The sequence below is a fragment of the Nomascus leucogenys genome, chromosome 6 (assembly GCF_006542625.1).
Source record: "Nomascus leucogenys isolate Asia chromosome 6, Asia_NLE_v1, whole genome shotgun sequence".
Classification (NCBI taxonomy): Eukaryota; Metazoa; Chordata; class Mammalia; order Primates; family Hylobatidae; genus Nomascus; species Nomascus leucogenys.
In genome coordinates this window covers 75,150,936-75,168,458 of record NC_044386.1, presented here as the reverse complement: position 1 = coordinate 75,168,458, position 17,523 = coordinate 75,150,936, and the positions used below count along the sequence as shown (strand labels likewise).

The 17,523-nt window shown below is 37.0% G+C and overlaps 1 protein-coding gene across 4 annotated transcripts in view; it reads right to left on the bottom strand.

Moving 5' to 3' along the window:
- The window catches only part of GABRA5 (gamma-aminobutyric acid type A receptor alpha5 subunit), a 90,333-nt gene that overhangs the window by 23,929 nt on the left and 48,881 nt on the right, over window positions 1-17,523 (bottom strand). For all 4 annotated transcript variants that reach the window (XM_030814463.1, XM_030814462.1, XM_030814464.1 and 1 more), the window contains exon 7: window positions 16,853-16,935. In XM_030814463.1, coding sequence (XP_030670323.1) covers window positions 16,853-16,935 — 83 coding nt within the window. The remainder of the gene's footprint in view (window positions 1-16,852; window positions 16,936-17,523) is intronic.

The following is a 17,523-nucleotide window of genomic DNA, read 5'->3' as shown; positions in this document are numbered from 1 at the left end:
TACCAGATTCAGCTCAAAGCATAGTCCTCATAATAAATATTCCCATCTATGAATTCCAAATGGTTTCAACTGCACAAAGACATTTAACCCAATTTTCTAAATGTGCCCATAATGAGCTCCTTGGAAACAGACCATGGTTCATGCTTCTGTGTTCCTCACTGCACCTAGCTGAGTGCTGAATGCTCACACCTGCTATAGACTGAAAGTTGGTGTCTTTCACAAAATTCTTATGTTAAAATCTAATCCTAAATGGAATTGGTCATAAGAGCCTTTGGGAGGTGATTAGGTCATGATGGGAGAGGCCTCATAAAACAGGTCTCAGAGAGACCCCTCAGTCCTACCACCATGTGAGGGCACAATGAGAACATGGCTGTCTGTGAACCAGGAAGCAGATCCTGACCAGACATCAAATCTGCTAGCACCTTGGTCTTGAACTTCCCAGCCTGCAGAACTGTGAGAAATACATTCCTGTTATGTATGAGCTACCCAATATTTGGTATTCTGTTATAGCAGCCTGAATGAACTCAGATAGAAACTGGCAGCCAGGCGTGGTGGCTCGTGCTTGTAATCCCAGCACTTTGGGAGGCCAAGGCGGGTGCATCACTTGAGGTCAGGAGTTCAAGGCCAGCCTGGCCAACATGGTGAAACCCCGTCTCTACCAAAAAAAATACAAAAACTACCTGGGCATTGTGGCAGGTGCCTGTAATCCCAGCTACTCAGGAGACTGAGGCAGGCGAATTGCTTGAACCTGGGAGGTGAAGGTTGCAGTGAGCGAAGATCATGCCACTGCACTCCAGCCTGGGCAACAGAGTGAGACTCTGTCAAAAAAAAAAAGAAAGAAAGAAAGAAAGAGAGACAGAGAGAGAGGAAGGAAGGAAGGAAGGAAGGAAGGCAGAGAAAGAAAGAAAGAAAAGAAAAGAAATTGGCACCAAGAGTGAGGTGCTGCTATAACAAATATCTCGAAATGTGGAAGTGGCTTTGGGACCAGGTTATGGGTAGAGGCTGGAAGAGATGTGTGCTAGAAGAAGCCTACATTTTCATGAATGGACTGTTTGAAGCAACTCTGGTGAGGGCTCAGAAAGAAAAGAGGAGAGTTGTAGAGAAAGTCTCCATTTTCTTAGAGAATATCTAAGCAATCCTGTGCAGAATCTTAGTTGGAATATGGACAGTAAAGGTCATTCCAATGAGGTCTCAGACAAAAAATGAGGAACATGTTATTGGTAACTGGAGGACAGGAGATCCTTGTTACCAAGTGGCAAGGAGCTTGACTGAACCATGTTCGTGTTCTAGTCATAGTTTTTGTGGAAGGCAGAATGAGGAGGAATGAAGTTGAATATTGGCTGAGGAAATATGCTAAACAAAGTGTTGAAGTGACCTGTTTCTCTAATAGCTTATTGTAAAATGGAAGAAGAGGGAAATGACTTAAAGATGGAATTGTTAGTTAAGAAGGAAGCAGGCTGGGCATGGTGGCTCACGCCTGTAATCCCAGCACTTTGGGAGGCCGAGGCAGGCAGGTCACCTGAGGTCAGGAGTTTGTGACCAGCCTGGCCAATATGGTGAAACCCTGTCTCTACTAAAAATACAAAAATTAGCCAGGCGTAGTGGTGGGCACCTGTAATCCCAGCTACTCGGGAGGCTGAAGCAGGAGAATCGCTTGAACCCAGGAGGTGGAGGTTGCAGTGATCGTGCCATTGCACTCCATCCTGAGTGACAAGAGTAAAACTCTGTCTCAAAAAACAAAAAACAAAACAAAAAAAAAAACAAAAGAAGAAGAAGAAAGAAGCAAATTTAAAGATTTGGAAATGTTCAACCAATCTATTTTGAAAGGAATGAGAAAGCCTGTTTGGGAGAGAATACCAGTGGTGGATGTGGCCAAAGGACCATTTAATAAAGACATTCATTAGTCAGCCAGCCAAGAGCTGCTGTGCAAGACAATGGGAGAATGCAAAGGAGGGATGCTGGTACCTGCAGGACGGAGAGGCGCCCTGCCCTGCCCTGCCCTGCTGTGCACTGCCTTACCTCTTGAGCTCTGCTCCCTGCTCTCCAGCACCACACCCCTCAGCCACCTCAGCAGGGGTTCTGGGTGTGGTGAGGGCTGCGCTCAACAGAGCAGAGGGGGCACAATGGCCTCCACCTAGATTTCAAAGCACCAGGCTTCCAAGCACAGCCATTAGGACCCCAGTCCCAGAGAGCTGTGGGGCACAGGCACAAGCTCCTACAGGGGGAGGGGATCCCCAAAGTCATGTGGCCCAATCCTTGCCTGGCAAAACTGCTGGGACACAGACAGCTGCTGCCTCAGAGTCACTGGAAGATAGGGAACTCTTTCCCCATGGGTCTGCAGGGCAGAGCGTGGGTCAAGGAGGGCTAATCTCAAGCTTTAAGGTCTGATGGAACTTGCCCCGCTGGGTTCTGGACTTTCTCTGCAACTCTCACTCCCTTATTCCTTCTGACTTCTTCCTTTTGGAATGGGAATGTCTATCCTGTGCCTGTCCCCATTGTATTTTGGAAGCACACAACTTGTCTGGTCACAGTTTCACAGCTTGAAAAGAATTCTGCCCAAAGATAAATCATATCTTGGGTCTCACCCATATCTGATTTAGATGATATTCAGCTAAGACTTTGGGCTTTAAACTTTTGGACTGAAACCACGTGAGAAGAGCATGAATGTTGGGTGTCCAGGGGAAGAATGTGATAGACTAAATAACTGTGTCCCCCCAAAAATTCATATGTTGAAATCCTCAGCCCTAAGATGATGGCATTAGCAGGTGGGGTATTTGGAGGTGATTAGGTTATAAGGATGGAGCCCTCATGAATGGGAATAATGCCCTTATAAAAGGTGCCCCTGGGAATTCACTCACCCCTTCCACCATGTGAGGGCACAGTGAGATGGTGCTGTCTTAACCACAAAGCAGGCCCTCACCAGACACTGAAACTGTTGGTAACTTGATCCAAAACTTCCCAGCCTCCGGAACTGTGAGAAATAAGTTTCTGGTGTTTTTAAGTCCCTCAATTTATGATATTCTGTTATAACAGCCAAACCAGACTAAAGCAACACTCAGAGTATCTCTTAGATGGTAACTGTCTTAGTTTGCTTGAGTGCCTTCTCATTGTGTCCTCACATTGGCAGAAGGGACGGGACAGCTCTCTGGGACCTCTTTTATAAGAGCACTAATCCCATGCAGAAGGACCCCCAACCCTCATGTCCTAATCATCTCGTAAGGGCCGCACTTCTTAATACACTGGGGATTGGGTTTCAACTCATGATTTGGGGAGGAGCCAAACATTCAGACTCCAGTGACAACCAAGGGTAACTAATGCATCAACGTGATTGTTGAAACAATCTAAATTCAGACACCGCACAGTTAAAACTTCAGTATGTTTCTACAACTGTTGAGACTGTAACGTGTTCACACGAGGCACTCAGAAACCTGTATTCTAGATCATCCACGCTCATCCTGAGTCACTAGAAGCTGGGGATGATGAATGCAACAGCAGGCATAATTCATGTGTCTGAATGGAATAGTAGCTCACTCCAGTGAAATTCACCCCTCATTTCCTGAAATTCTCTCCACTGGATGACTACCAAAGAAGCTTCCAGTTCTAATTTAGTACATATTTTCGTGAATCCAGATGTCATCTCATGGCTTAAGTTAATATTTAATGAATCACTCCACAAATAAAATGAATGACATAATCTAAATATATTTTTTTCCTAAATAGTCTTGTTGTGTTTAAGTATTTGCTTCCGAATGGACACCATGCCATTATCTTTAAGGAATTTCCTTATGGACCAAGAAACGTATTTTTGTAAGCTGAGATTAATTTCAAGATTTGCTGGAATTCTTGAGAGTAGAGATAGCAATAACAGAAATGTCTGCTAATTCAGTTCTGCATTAGAGAAACTAGAGCATGTGGCTCATTAGAATAATGACACATATTGCATTCCTTTGTCTCCTAATAGCAGAGAACTGTTGAATTGAGTAATTTGAAACTCATTATACTATCACATTTAGCCTCTGCATACTCAGATGCCAACGGTATAAGTGAACAAGTTGGCCAAGCATCTATTTTTAGTAAATCTAAAAGATGAAAGACAAGTAAGAAAAAAACTTTGTTGAATAGCAATTCTTCTCTTAAAATTATCATGTGCTGAGCTGAAATCATATAACTGAGGAAAGGTGAAGTGTGTACAGTTTTCTAGCTCTTGGTCAACAGTATACACACAATATATGACATATGAATAAAATCATTCTTATTGTTTTTCATAGTAATAATATTAACAGTAAATATAAATGAATGATCAACCTCTGAAGCAAATCAAATCAATCTTAATAGCAGGCAAATAGGCTGGGCACAGTGGTGCACACCTGTAATCCCAGCACTCTGAGAGGCCGAGGTGGGTGGATCACGAGGTCAGGAGTTCAAGACCAGGCTGCCCAACATAGTGAAACCCCAACTCTACTAAAAACACACACAAAAAAATTAGCTGGGCATGGTGGTGGGCACCTGTAATCCCAGCTAGTTGGGAGGCTGAGGCAGGAGAATCCCTTGAACACGAGAGGGGGAGGTTGCAGTGAGCAGAGATTGTGCCATTTCACTCCAGCCAGGGTGAGAGTGTGAGACTCTGTCTCAAAAAAGAAAAAAAACATAGCAGGCAGATAAAGATAAATTTGACATATGAGTTCAAAATTCCTACTGAGTTCAAGGAGCACTTCTATTGGTCTTACTTCTTATATATAATATGAATCTTATTTTATTTGATTGAATACAGAAAGTGAAGAGTTTTCATTGAATGAGTATTTTAGCTTTGAGTGTGATAAATGATTTAACTGCAGTTTGTTTGTTGTTAAATATGATAATTTAGGAAATAATCAGGTCATCATGTAGTTTTCTTTACCAAAACTTACTTATGTGCTACCTGCCCTGCTCACCAGTAGCATTACATCTGGGTATCACGTTGACTTGAACTTAACCAATGATCAAAAAGATAATCATCTTTGACTTAGAGTGTTTTATTTTTGATCACATCAAAAGCATAATTTTCATATACAAAGAGTGGCATAATTTCAAGTTGTACAACTCCCCTTCCTCTGAGGATGTAAACAAGTAATTTTCTTTCAAAGACATCAATCAATGATTCCCAAATGAAATGCCTCAGGGATCTTCAGAGGGTCCTTTGTTCCAAGTAATGATGTCCCCAGCCACCCCATGGAAGCAAATGATTTAAATAAATCCCAGAGATAGCCCTTTCCATTATACTGGCCCCCTCAAATAAATGTATATCTTAATCTCTGTATATATCTAAAGATCATAGTTTGAAAAAGTTGAATTATTTCCATCTAACCTAACTTTTGGCTCATCACATATAATTCCTCTTCTAATTCCAAAAATCTCTTTGGAATGATGGAAGTAATATAAAATGAAATTCTTGAAATCAAAACATTTTCTGCATCCAGGAATGGCAGAATGTCTGCTATTAGGTAACATCCATTATCTCTAGATATCAGATGAAAAACTACTCCCTGAAAGCCCCAGAGCGACACAAAGACAAGCAGAAATGGACAGGAGTTGCCACTTAGAGGAAGGAAGGGCTTTTCACTTAAGAAGCTGTGGGTCAGCCCTGCAAGGCAGCTGATGCTCAGATAGGACCCCTCCGTCTCCCTTGTTTGAGGAACCTAAAGAAGAGGCTGGAACTATCAAAGCAGCAGCTGGAGAGTGAGGTGCAAAATCCTAGAAGGAAAAGAGCCACAAGGGAGGCCCACAGTGATGTATACAGATGTACATAATCTCTCCCCAGATCTCTAACTCACCCCTCAATTATGCATATGCATGTGGGGAGCATAAGCCTATACCAGCCCAACTCCAGCGCGAGAACCACCTGTGTTTCAAGGCTTGCCTGCCACAGGAAAGACAGAGCTGGGAGTTCACACTCAGCCAAGTTAACTGGCTTAAAAACAAATAAATAAAAATGAACACTTTAAATTTAACAGAATCCCGAGCCTGTACAATATAACCATAAAATATCCAGGAGACAATTCAAAATTATTATACGTAAAAGAAACAGAAAAAAAGGACCTGTGCTCAAGAGAAAATGCAATCAGTGCAGACTAATCCCAATAGGATTCAGATGATGGATTTAGCATCTAAGAATTTCAAAGTAGCTATTATAAATATGCTTAAGAATACAAAAGAGAATATGTAATGCTTTATAACAAAAAATTTCTGTAATAAAAAACTAACAGTAAATCCTAGTAGAGAAATTGAAACTTTAAAAGAATCCAATACAAATGCTAAACCTGATACATATTGTATACTGAATAGCGAATTTATTGTTTAGGCTTAAGAACAGATTGGAAATGACTGAAGAAAGAGTCAGTGAACTTGAGGCACTAAATATAAATTATCCAATATAAAAAATATAGAGGGAAGACAATGGTTAAAAACATGAACACACCCCTAGTGATCCATGGGATTATACGAAAAGGTATAGTACATGTAATTAAAACCTCAGATAAAAAAGAGAAAATGAGACAGAAAAAAAAATATTAGAAGAAAAAATGGTCAAAATGCCTCAAATTTGGTGAAAGACAAATTTAGTCAAGAGGCTAAGTAAACCACAAGAAGTATAAATTAAAATGAAAACAAATCTAGGCGGATTGCCACTTTCAGAAAGATGAAAATGCATTTTCCTCTATTCCTCCCACTAAAAATAAATATCATACATTTATATTTAAAAATAAAAGTGCATATTATACATAAAATAAATGTAGGAAAAGGATGAATGGTAGAAAGAAGCAGGCAGATAGGTCTTGGCACTGAAGGGATGGCGTAGTGGTGACTCTCTGGTTTTCTTCCTGTCTTACACATCCCAGGTTTGGAGATAAAGAAGCTGGCAATTTGGAAACACCAATGGGCACACACAAACGAAAACTGATGCCTGTGCAATCTAGTCACAGGACCAGAAAGGGTGCAACCTAGTAGGACAAGAAACTTTTAGACACTGGCCACTGTACTCCAACCAAGCATCCCAGAAAAAAACGTGGCCCTACCCTATTCCAGGCTAGCAAATGCTGAATAGACAGCTAAGACTTCTGCCCTCACCAGGTGCCCAACCCACTGATGGAGTGACACCAGAGAAGGCCACATAGTAAGGGGGCCAGGACATTCATTCCTGCCAAGCTGCAATGAGGCCCATCCCCTAATGGTAATAAAAGCCATGTGGGAAGCCTGGAGTTTCATCTAAACCGGCAGGGGCAACTCCCTCCTGCTCTTTATGGGAGTCATGTCAGAGGATTAGCAGATGTTCACAACTTTCTCCACCACTTGGCAGTAATGAGGCCATGCATATGGTGTCAGTGAAAGCTATGTGGAAAGTGACAAGTCACCTCAGCTCCTCCCATCTAGGGAATTATCAGTAGAGGCCTAGCATGGATCTGGAAGACTTGTGCACACTAGCATTAACAAGGAATCCCAGGAACTCTTGTATCAATAGAGGCTAAGCTGGAACCTGATTTCTACCCTGACCCAGTGGTAATGAGGCTGTACTGCACCTTCCCCTGACAAAGCAGTGAGAAAAAAAAAAAAAAAGCCTTGTATTATAATATACAGAATATCCAGGTTATGATAGAAAATTATTTGTCAAACCAAGAATGAAGGAGATGAAACTCAATAAAAATAAATCAATAGATGCCAAAGCAGAGATGACAGAGATCAGAATTACTGGACAGAGGCGTTTTTAAAGCAGCCATTGTAAAACGATGCAACGACCAAGTACAAACATGCTGGTAACAAACTTAAAAAATTGAAAGTCTCAACACAGAACAGAAGCTATAGAAAAATAAAAAAAAAACAAATGGAAGTTTTAGAATTAAAAAATAAAATATCCGTCATAAAAAGTTCCTTAGAGGAACAAAATAAGATGGAGGGGAAAAAGGAAAGAATCAGTAAATTGAAGAGACAACGACAGAAATTGTCCAATCTGTAAAACAGAAAGAAAGTAGATGAAAATGAGAGTGTAATAAAAGAGCTGAGATCCATGTCTTGGAGGTCAGGGAAGAACAGAAACAGGCTGGGCCAGAAAGAGTGTTCAAAGAATTAATTCATAAAACTTCCCAAACTTGACCAAAACCTACAGAAACAAGCAAGCACACCAGAAAGGTTATTGGTGTAGACCAATAAACCTATAAATATCATATGCCTACACCAATAAACATCATAGTCAAACTTCTGAACGCTAAAAACAAAGGGAAAAAAAAATCTTTAAGGTAACAAGACAGAAATGAGAACTTACCTATAAATAAAAAAATTTTGAAAGACAGATTTCTCATCAGAAACCTGGAGGCAAGAAGGAAGTGGCACATTTTTCAAGTGCCAAAAGAACTGTCAAAGCTTAATCCCATATCCAGTGAAATATCCTTCAGTAATCAAGGGCGGAAGTCAAGACATTCTTAGATGAATAAAAACTAAGAGAACTTATTGCCAGCACACCTACCCTGAAATGATGGCTAGAGAAAGTTTGCTTAACAGAAAGAGAACCATAAAAGAATGAATCTTGGAACACTGAGAAGGAAAAAAGAACACAGTAAGTAAAAATATGGATAAATATAATAAAATTCCCTTTGTCTATTGAGTTTTCAAAATTAGGTTTGATGGTTCAAGCAAAAAATGCAACACTCTCTGATGTGGTTCAAGATGTATGTAGAGGAAATATTTAAGGCAACTGTGTTATGATTAGGGAAAGGTAAAGGGACGAAAAGGGAGGTAAGGTTTTCATATTTCACTTGAACTGGCAAAATGAGTATACAGTAGACAGTGATAAATTTTGTATATATAAAGTAATACTGGCCAGGCACAGTGGCTCATGCCTGTAATCCCAGAACTTTGGGAAGCTGAGTCTAGAGGATTGCATGAGGCAAAGAGTTTGAGGCTGCAGTGTGCTATGATCACCCCATTGCACTCCAGCCTGGGCAACAAAGCAAGACCCTGTCTCTTTAATTAATTAATTAAGTAAGTAAGTAACACGTAGAAGAGCCACTGAAAAAGCTATACAGCAATGTACACATGATAATATTATAAATAAATCAAAATGGAATAGTAAAAAATGTCCACAGTAAGACAGAAAAAAGAAAACAAAGAAATAAAAACACAGAAAAAGCAGAAAGCCAAAGAAATGGCAGACTTAAGCCTTAACATTTCAATAGTTACATTAAATATAAAGAGTGTAAATATATCAATTAAAAGATAAAGATTGGGAAAGTAAATTTAAAAATCTGAGCTATGCTATTTATAAGAAACTCACTTTTTATATAATGATATATAGAGGCTGAAAGTAAAAACATGAAAAAAATATTTATCATTCAAATATTAATCAAAAGAAAGCAAGACTGGCCACATTGATATCAAGTTATGTGGACTTCAAAGCAGAGAAAAATTTCCAGAGACAGAGAGAAACATTAAATAGTGAAGACAAACAATTGTATATGTGTATGCACCAAATAACACAGCTAAAAAATATGTGTAACAAAAATTGATTAACTTGAAAGTGGAAATAGGCAAATAGACAATTATAGCTGAAGATTTCAGTGCCCCTTTATTAACAACTGATCCACAACAATGAGAGAGAAAATGATCAAGGATAGAGGTGAAGTCAGCACCATCATAATCAAGATAATCTAATCAAAATTTGTAGACAATCCACCCAGCAACCACAAAATACATATACTTTTCAGATGTTCACAGAATAAATATCAAGTAGGCCATATTGTGCATAAAACAATCCTCACAAATTTAAAAGAATTGTAATTATACAGAGGGCATTCTCTGGATACGGTGGAATTAAACTAGAAGACAATGACAGAAAGATAACAGAAAAATCTATAAACAGTTGGAAACTAAATAACATATATCTAAACAATATGTGGGTCAAAGGGAAAGTCTTAAGGGAAATTTAGAAATACATTTAATGGAATGAAAGGAAAATACAATGACTAAAAATTTGAGCAAAACAGCTAAGGTAGTGCTATAGAAACATTTATAGCATTAAATGAGCACACTAGAAGGGAAAAAAGTCTGAAATCAATAACCTAAGTTCCCACCTTGAGAATCTACAAAAAAGAAATGCAAACTAAATGCAAAGCAAGCAAAAGAAAGAAAATAAAAAGATGAAAGCAGAAATCAGTGAAATAAAAAATAGAAAAGCAATAGAGAAATCAATGAAACAAAGAGCTACAAACAATAAGATCAATAAAATTGACAAACCTCTACCAATCTTGCTGAGAGAGTAACACAAATTACCAACGTCAGAAATCAGAGATATCACTACAGACACTGCAGACATCAAGACAGTAGTATAACAACTATGAACACCTCTACACAAATTTAATATAACTTAGATAAAATAAACCAATTTCTCAAAAAACACAATTTACCCAAACTCACCTAATAAGAAGTACATAATTCAAATAGTCTTAAATACTAAGAAAATTTAAATCATAAATATCTCCCTAAACAGTTACCTTCAAGCCCTGGTGATTTCAGTGAAGAATTGTAACAAACATCTTAAATAATCAACACCTATTCTATACAGTATTTTCTAGAAAATAAAAAAGGTGGGAATACTTCCCACTTTATGAAGCCAAGATTACCCTGGCACCAAAACAAAAGATATTATAAAAAATGAATATATATGCAAAAACTCATTTGCAAAATATTATCAAATTGAATTCAACAATACATAAAAATAATTATATGTGATAACCAAATAGAGTTTATTCTAGGGCTGCAAGGCAGGAATGTAACCCACCATTTTAAGTGGCTAAAGAAAACTCACATGATTATATCAACTGATGCAGAAAACGCAGAAAGACAGATTTTCTGAGGGCTGTCTGAGGAACTGGTTTCAGTCTTGCTTGTCTCTGAGTGCTAGTGGGATCCAGCAGACCCTAGATGCCTAGGAGCTGCTTAGAATAAAGAAAGTGAGTTTAACTAGCACCAAGGTTGGAGAGGCCCCCAGAATCTCTGGTAAAGGTGGATTGGTGAAGGTCTTTCCCTGTACAATGCCAGTTTATGAAGATAGGGAGAGGTGAATGTTTTATTTAATATGCACACCAAATACAGAATATAAAGAAATGAGGAACAGGGATATGTGTTCGATAAAATGAAACAAGACAAATCTTCAGAAACTGATCCTAATGAAATGGAGTTATATAATTTATCTGACAGAGAATTCAAAATAACCATCATAAAGATACTTACTGAAAACAATATATGAACAAAGTGAATTTTCAATAAAAAGACAGAAAATATTTTTAAATTACCAGAAGGAAATCATGGAGTTAAAGAATACAATAACAGAACTGAAAAATTCCTCAGAGGGATTCAACAGCAGACTAGATCAATTAGAAGGAAAGATCAATGAGTTCAAAGATAGGCCACTGGAAATTATTCAGTCAGAGGAGCAAAAAGAAGAATGAAGAAGAGAAAAGAAAGCTTAAGAGACTTATGGGACACCAACAAGTGACTAATATGTATACTGAGTTTCAAAAGGAGAAGAGAGAGAGAAAGAACAACAACAACAATAACAAAAGCTTATTTAAAGAAATAATGGCTGAAAATTTTCAAATCTGGGAAAGAAAATGGAGAAACAGATCTAGGAAGTACAGAGGATTCCAAATAAGGCAAACCCAGAAAAATCCACACCAAGACACATTATAAACAAATTGTCAAAAGTCAAAGACAAAGAATTTTCAAAGCTGCCAGAGAGAAGCCACTTGTTATAAACAGTCATGTCATAAGATTATGAATGGATTTTTTTTCATCAGAAATCCTGCAGGACAGCAGAGAATGATAAAACATAATCAAAGTGCTGAAAAAAAAGTATGCCTGGCAGACCTCTCCCTCAAAAATGAAAGCAAGACAAAAACTTTTCCAGAAAAACAAAAGCAGAAAGTATACAAAACCACTAGACCTGACTTTCAAGAAATACTAAAGAGAGTTTTTCAAGTTGAAAGAATGCTAAATAGCAACACAATAGCATGAGAAAGTATAAAACTTGTTGGGAAAGGTAAATACACAGACAAATAAAGAATACTGTATTATTGTAACAATGATAAATGTCACTTTTAATTCTGCTATAAAAGTCAAAAGGCAAAAGTATTAGAAATAATTATAACTAAAAATGTTAATGATGCACAATATAAATGGATGTAAATAAGTGTGTGGGAAATAGTAGTAAAGGTGTAGTCTTTATATGCAATTGATGTTAAGATATTATCATAAGATAGACCGTTATATGTTTAAGATATTTTATGTAAGCTACACAGTAACCACAAAGATAATAACTATAGAAGTTACAGCAAAAAAGAGAAAGAAATTAAAGCATATCAATACAAAAAATTAATGAAGCACAAAGACAGCAGGAGAGTTAAAGAGGAGCCATAGAAATAAAAGACAAACAGAAACAATTACCAAAATGCCAATAGTGAATCCTTCCCAATCAGCATTTACTTTAAATGTAAATGAATTAAACTCCTCAATCAAAAGACACAAGAGAGTTTGAATGGATAAGAAAACAAGATCCAACTCTATTTTTTGTGTTTTTTCTTTCTTTAGACAGGGTGTTACACTATTGCCCAGGCTGGAGTGCAGTGGGGTAAATACGGGTCACCTCAGCCACTGCCTCCTAGGTTCAGGTGATCCTTCTGCCTCAGCCTCCCAAGTATCTGTGACTACAGGCATCCACCACCATGTCCAGCTAATTTAAAACATTTTTTTTTTCTGTAGAGATGGTGTTTTCCCACGTTGCCCAGGCTGGTCTTGAACTCCTGGGCTCAAGCGATCCACTCACCTCAGCCTCCCAAAGTACTGGGATTCCAAAACTCTATTTTGTCTACAAGAAACTCACAGTAGATTTAAGGACACACAGAGACTGAAAATGAAGGGATGGAAAAGGATATCTCATGATAAAGGGCCATGAAAAGAGAGCAGGGGTGGTATATTTACATAAGACAAAATAAATTTAAGTTAAAAACTGTCACAAGAGACAAAGAAGAACAATATATAATGATAAAAAGATTGATTAACCAGAGAGATATAACAAGTATAAGTAAATACGCACCCAATGTAAGAACAACTGAAAATATAATGCAAACATTGACAGAACTGAAGGGAGAAACAGCAGTGCAATAATAGTAGGAGATTTCAATACCTCTCTCTCAGTTATGGATAAAACAACCAGACAGAACGTCAACAAAGAGGTACAGTGGGCTGGAACAACACCAGACATACACAAAACATTTCACCTGCAGCAGAATACACATTCTTCTAAAACACACACAGAACATTCACATTTTATGTCACAAAACAAATGTAATAAATTTAAGAAGACAGAAATTTCCTCCCACATGAAATGAAACCAGAAATCAACAGCAGAAGAAAAACTAGAAAATTCATACATATGTGGAAATTAAACAACACACATTTGTACAACCATTGGGCCAAAGAAGAAATCAAAGGGGAACTTAGAAGATACCTTGAAACAGATAAAAATGAAAATGCAGCATATCAAAACTTATGGTATATAAGAAAAGCAGCACCAAGAGGGAAATTTATAAACAACCTAACTCCTCAAGGAATAGAAAAAGAAGCACAAACTAAGTCTAAATGTAGTAGAAGGAGGAAAATAATAAATATTACAGCAGAAATAAACAAAGTAGGGAATCTAAAAACAATAAAAAAGAACCAGAGAATCAGCAAAGAGTTTGTCCCTTGAAAAAAAATAAAACTGACAAACTTTTATGTAGACTAGGAAAAAAAGAAAAGTCAAATAAATTAGAAATAAAAGGAGACATTGCAACTGATGCCACAGAAATAAAAAGATTTGCAAAAGACAACAATGAACAATTATATGCCAATAAATGGATAATCTAGAAGAAATGGGTAAATTCCTAGATACATACAACCTACTAAGACTGAATCACGAAGAAACAGGAAGTCTAAATAGATCAATAACTAGTAAGGAAGTTGAATCTATAATCAAAAACCTCCCAACAAAGAAAAGCCCAGGACCAGATAGTTCACTAGTGAATTCTACCAAACATTTAAGGAAGAATTAATGCCAATCCTTCTCAAATTCTTCAAAAAAACTAAAGAAGAACAAAGACTCAAACTCATGAGTCCTGCATTACTCTCATATGAAAAGCAGTCAAAAATATTCCAAGAAAAGAAAACAAGAGGCCAATGTCCTTGATGAATATAGATGCCAAATGCCTCAATAAAGTGTCAACAAACTGAATTCAGCAGCACATTAAGAGATTCATATCCAAGCAGAATTTATCTCTGGAATGCAAAGAAGGTCCAACACACGAAAATCAATTAATGTAATACATCATATTAAGAGAATGAAGAACAAAAACCATTTGATCATCTCAGTAGATGCAGAAAAAGTGTTTGACAAAATTCCACGTCCTTTCATGATAAAAATTCTCTATACACAAGGAATAGCAGAAAATTACCTCAATATGATAAATGCCACATATGAAAATCCCACAGTGAATTGCATACTCAATGGTGAAAAACTGACAACTTTTTCTCTAGCATCAGGGACAAGGCAAAGATGCCCACCCACCCTTACCACCTCTATTCAGTATAATACTTTACGACCTAGCCAGAACGATTCAACAAGAAAAGGAAATAAAAGGCATCCAAATCATAAAGGAAAAAGTGAAACTCTCCCTGTCTACAGATGACATGATCTTACATACAGAAAACCCTAAAAACTCTACCAAAAGACTTTTAGAACTTACCAATAAATTCATTAAAGTTTCACAATACAAAATCAACATGAAAAATTAGTTCCATTTCTATATATTAACAATGAACTATCTGAAAAAGAAATTAGAAAAACAATCCCACTTATTATAGCATCAAAAAGAACAAAATACTTATTAAACTTAACCAAGGAGGTGAAAAATCTATACACTGAAAACCACAAAATAGTGATGAAATAAATTAAAGAAAACACAAACAAAGGAAAGACACCACTCATTCATGGATGAAAAACTTAATATTATTAAAATGTCCACAAGTGATCTTTAGATTCAATACAATGCCCATCAAAATTCCAGCAGCAGTTTTTACAGAAATAGGAAAAACAATGTTTAAAATCATATGAAATAACAAAAAACCCCAAATATCCAAAACAATCTTGAGAAAAAAGAGAGCTGGAGGCATTACATGTCCTGATTACAAAATATGTTACAAAGCTACAGCAATTAAAACAGTATGGCATGGGCATAAAGACAGACATAGAGACCAATGGAACAAAATAGAAGGTCCAGAAATCAATCTATGCATATACAGTCAACTGATCTTTGACAAGAGTGCCAAGAATATAAAAATGAGGAAAAGATAGTCTCTTCAACAAGTGGTGTTTCTTTTTAAAGAGGAAAGGAAAATAACTGAAACAATAAGTGTAAAAAAATTAATACTTGGAGAAATAAATATTTCAGGAATTTTTTAAACATTCTAATTGTCACAGTAAGGAAAATGGATTACATTTTCCAGTAAGACATAGAACTTTTCAACTTGGATATATAATGAAACAGGAAACAGAAAAAAAAAAGAGTAGAAAAATATCCCAGGCAAGAATTAAAGAAGAAACTGGTGTGGCAATATTAATATTCGACAAAACTTAGTTCTATAGGCATTACATGGTGAAAGAGAGATGATTTATAGTGATGAGACATGCATCCTGTCAAGAAGCTATAAATATAATGAACTTTTATGGTAATGATGATGATGGGCATTTACTGAACACTTTAACTGGTGTTACTCTGCCAGTTTCAAACATATTATAACAGCCCTCATCTATTTTACAAATGAGGAAAGAGGCTCACACAGTCTAATTAATTTGCCCACAATTACTCAGCAGAGGAGTAGGATAGCCGGGATTCAAACCCACATAGTTTTCATGCTTCATCTCAACGAGAACATTCTGCTTTCAAAGTGAAAACTTCATATAGCATGTGCACAAGTGAAGAGTAAAAAGAAAGATGGAAACTAGATCAGTTTCAAGTCTGCTCCAAATATCTCACATGTAGGGATGATGCTGAAACAATAAGTGTAACAAAATTTAATACTTGGAGAAATAAATATTTCAAGAATATTTTTAAACATTCTAATTGTCACAGTAAAGAAAATGGATTACATTTTCCCGTAAGACACAGAACTTTTCAACTGTCTCAACTGTCAATTCCTCTGTCTAGAATGGCTGGAATCCAGGAATTCCTATTAGAATTGTGTAAGTGTATACCTATAGTATTGTGATATGAATAATTTATTTGTTCAAGCAACACATATTTCCCCAAATGCTGAGGGTTCTGGGTGAGCACTGACTATGAACATGACAGATGAGGCTGTTGCTCTTATGGAACATTCTAGAAGAAGTGAGTCAACACAGCAATGATTGCAGCACAATGAAAAATATCACTGGCTTAGTACTGGGTACTGGTCACCTTTGACAAGGTGACCTGTAATCTGATATGCAAAAACAAAAAAGAAACTGTCTGGTGGAGATCTGAGGAGAAACACCCCCAGAGGGGCACATTCCAGATTGTTCAGTGATGTCACTGGCATTGTCATAGTTTATCCTAATCTGTGATGTATGGCAGGTGTTAATGACCTCATTTTACAGACAAGAAAGCTAGTCTGGGGAGAACAAAACAGTCTCCAGGCTTCTTAAACAGACTGCATCCTATTGTGCTTATGTATATGCAGAACCTAAATTCTTCTGAATAAATGTGGAATTGATCCCCAAAGTATATGTCCAAGGCTCTTACTTGTGAAAATAACTTACAGCTGCCAAATTTCAGAGGGCAAGCGTGCGCATCCATCGGGAAGTCCTCAAGCTGCATGGGGCACTCTGCAGAGATGGTCAAGCTGAAAAATAAAAGATTAAGACCTTTCAACGACTCTCTCACTCTAGCTATTCACTGAGCCACCATCGTGTCCCAGAAAGCCATATAAAGTACTTTTAAAAATTAATGTCTTTTATGAGATTATCTGAACTATCCCCACCAAATTACATAAGTTTGTGTTGTAGGTGAATATCATTCAGAAATAAGGCTTAAATCAAATCTATTCAGCAGTTCGGTGGCTTAGGGTGTGTATCTATACATACATTACTACTTGTAAAACAATTTAAGATGCCTTTAAAAGTTATTTATTCTTTGTTTCCTATCCCTTATTGAGCATTATCATAAAGCTATCCTTGACAAGACTGAAAACATACACATTTTCTAAAATGGCTTATAAGCTCAAAAAATATAAATGTAGAATAAAGGCACATATATTCGTGGAATATGGGAAAATACAGAAAAAGTTTAAGTAATACAATTACAAATATCTACTATTTCACTTATAACTTCTTGTGGTACATTTAGCGCAGAGTTTTCCTACACGCCTAAATTTTGACCAGAACCTGGCTATAACCATTGTGTAATGGGCCAATATGAAAATGTATAGTAA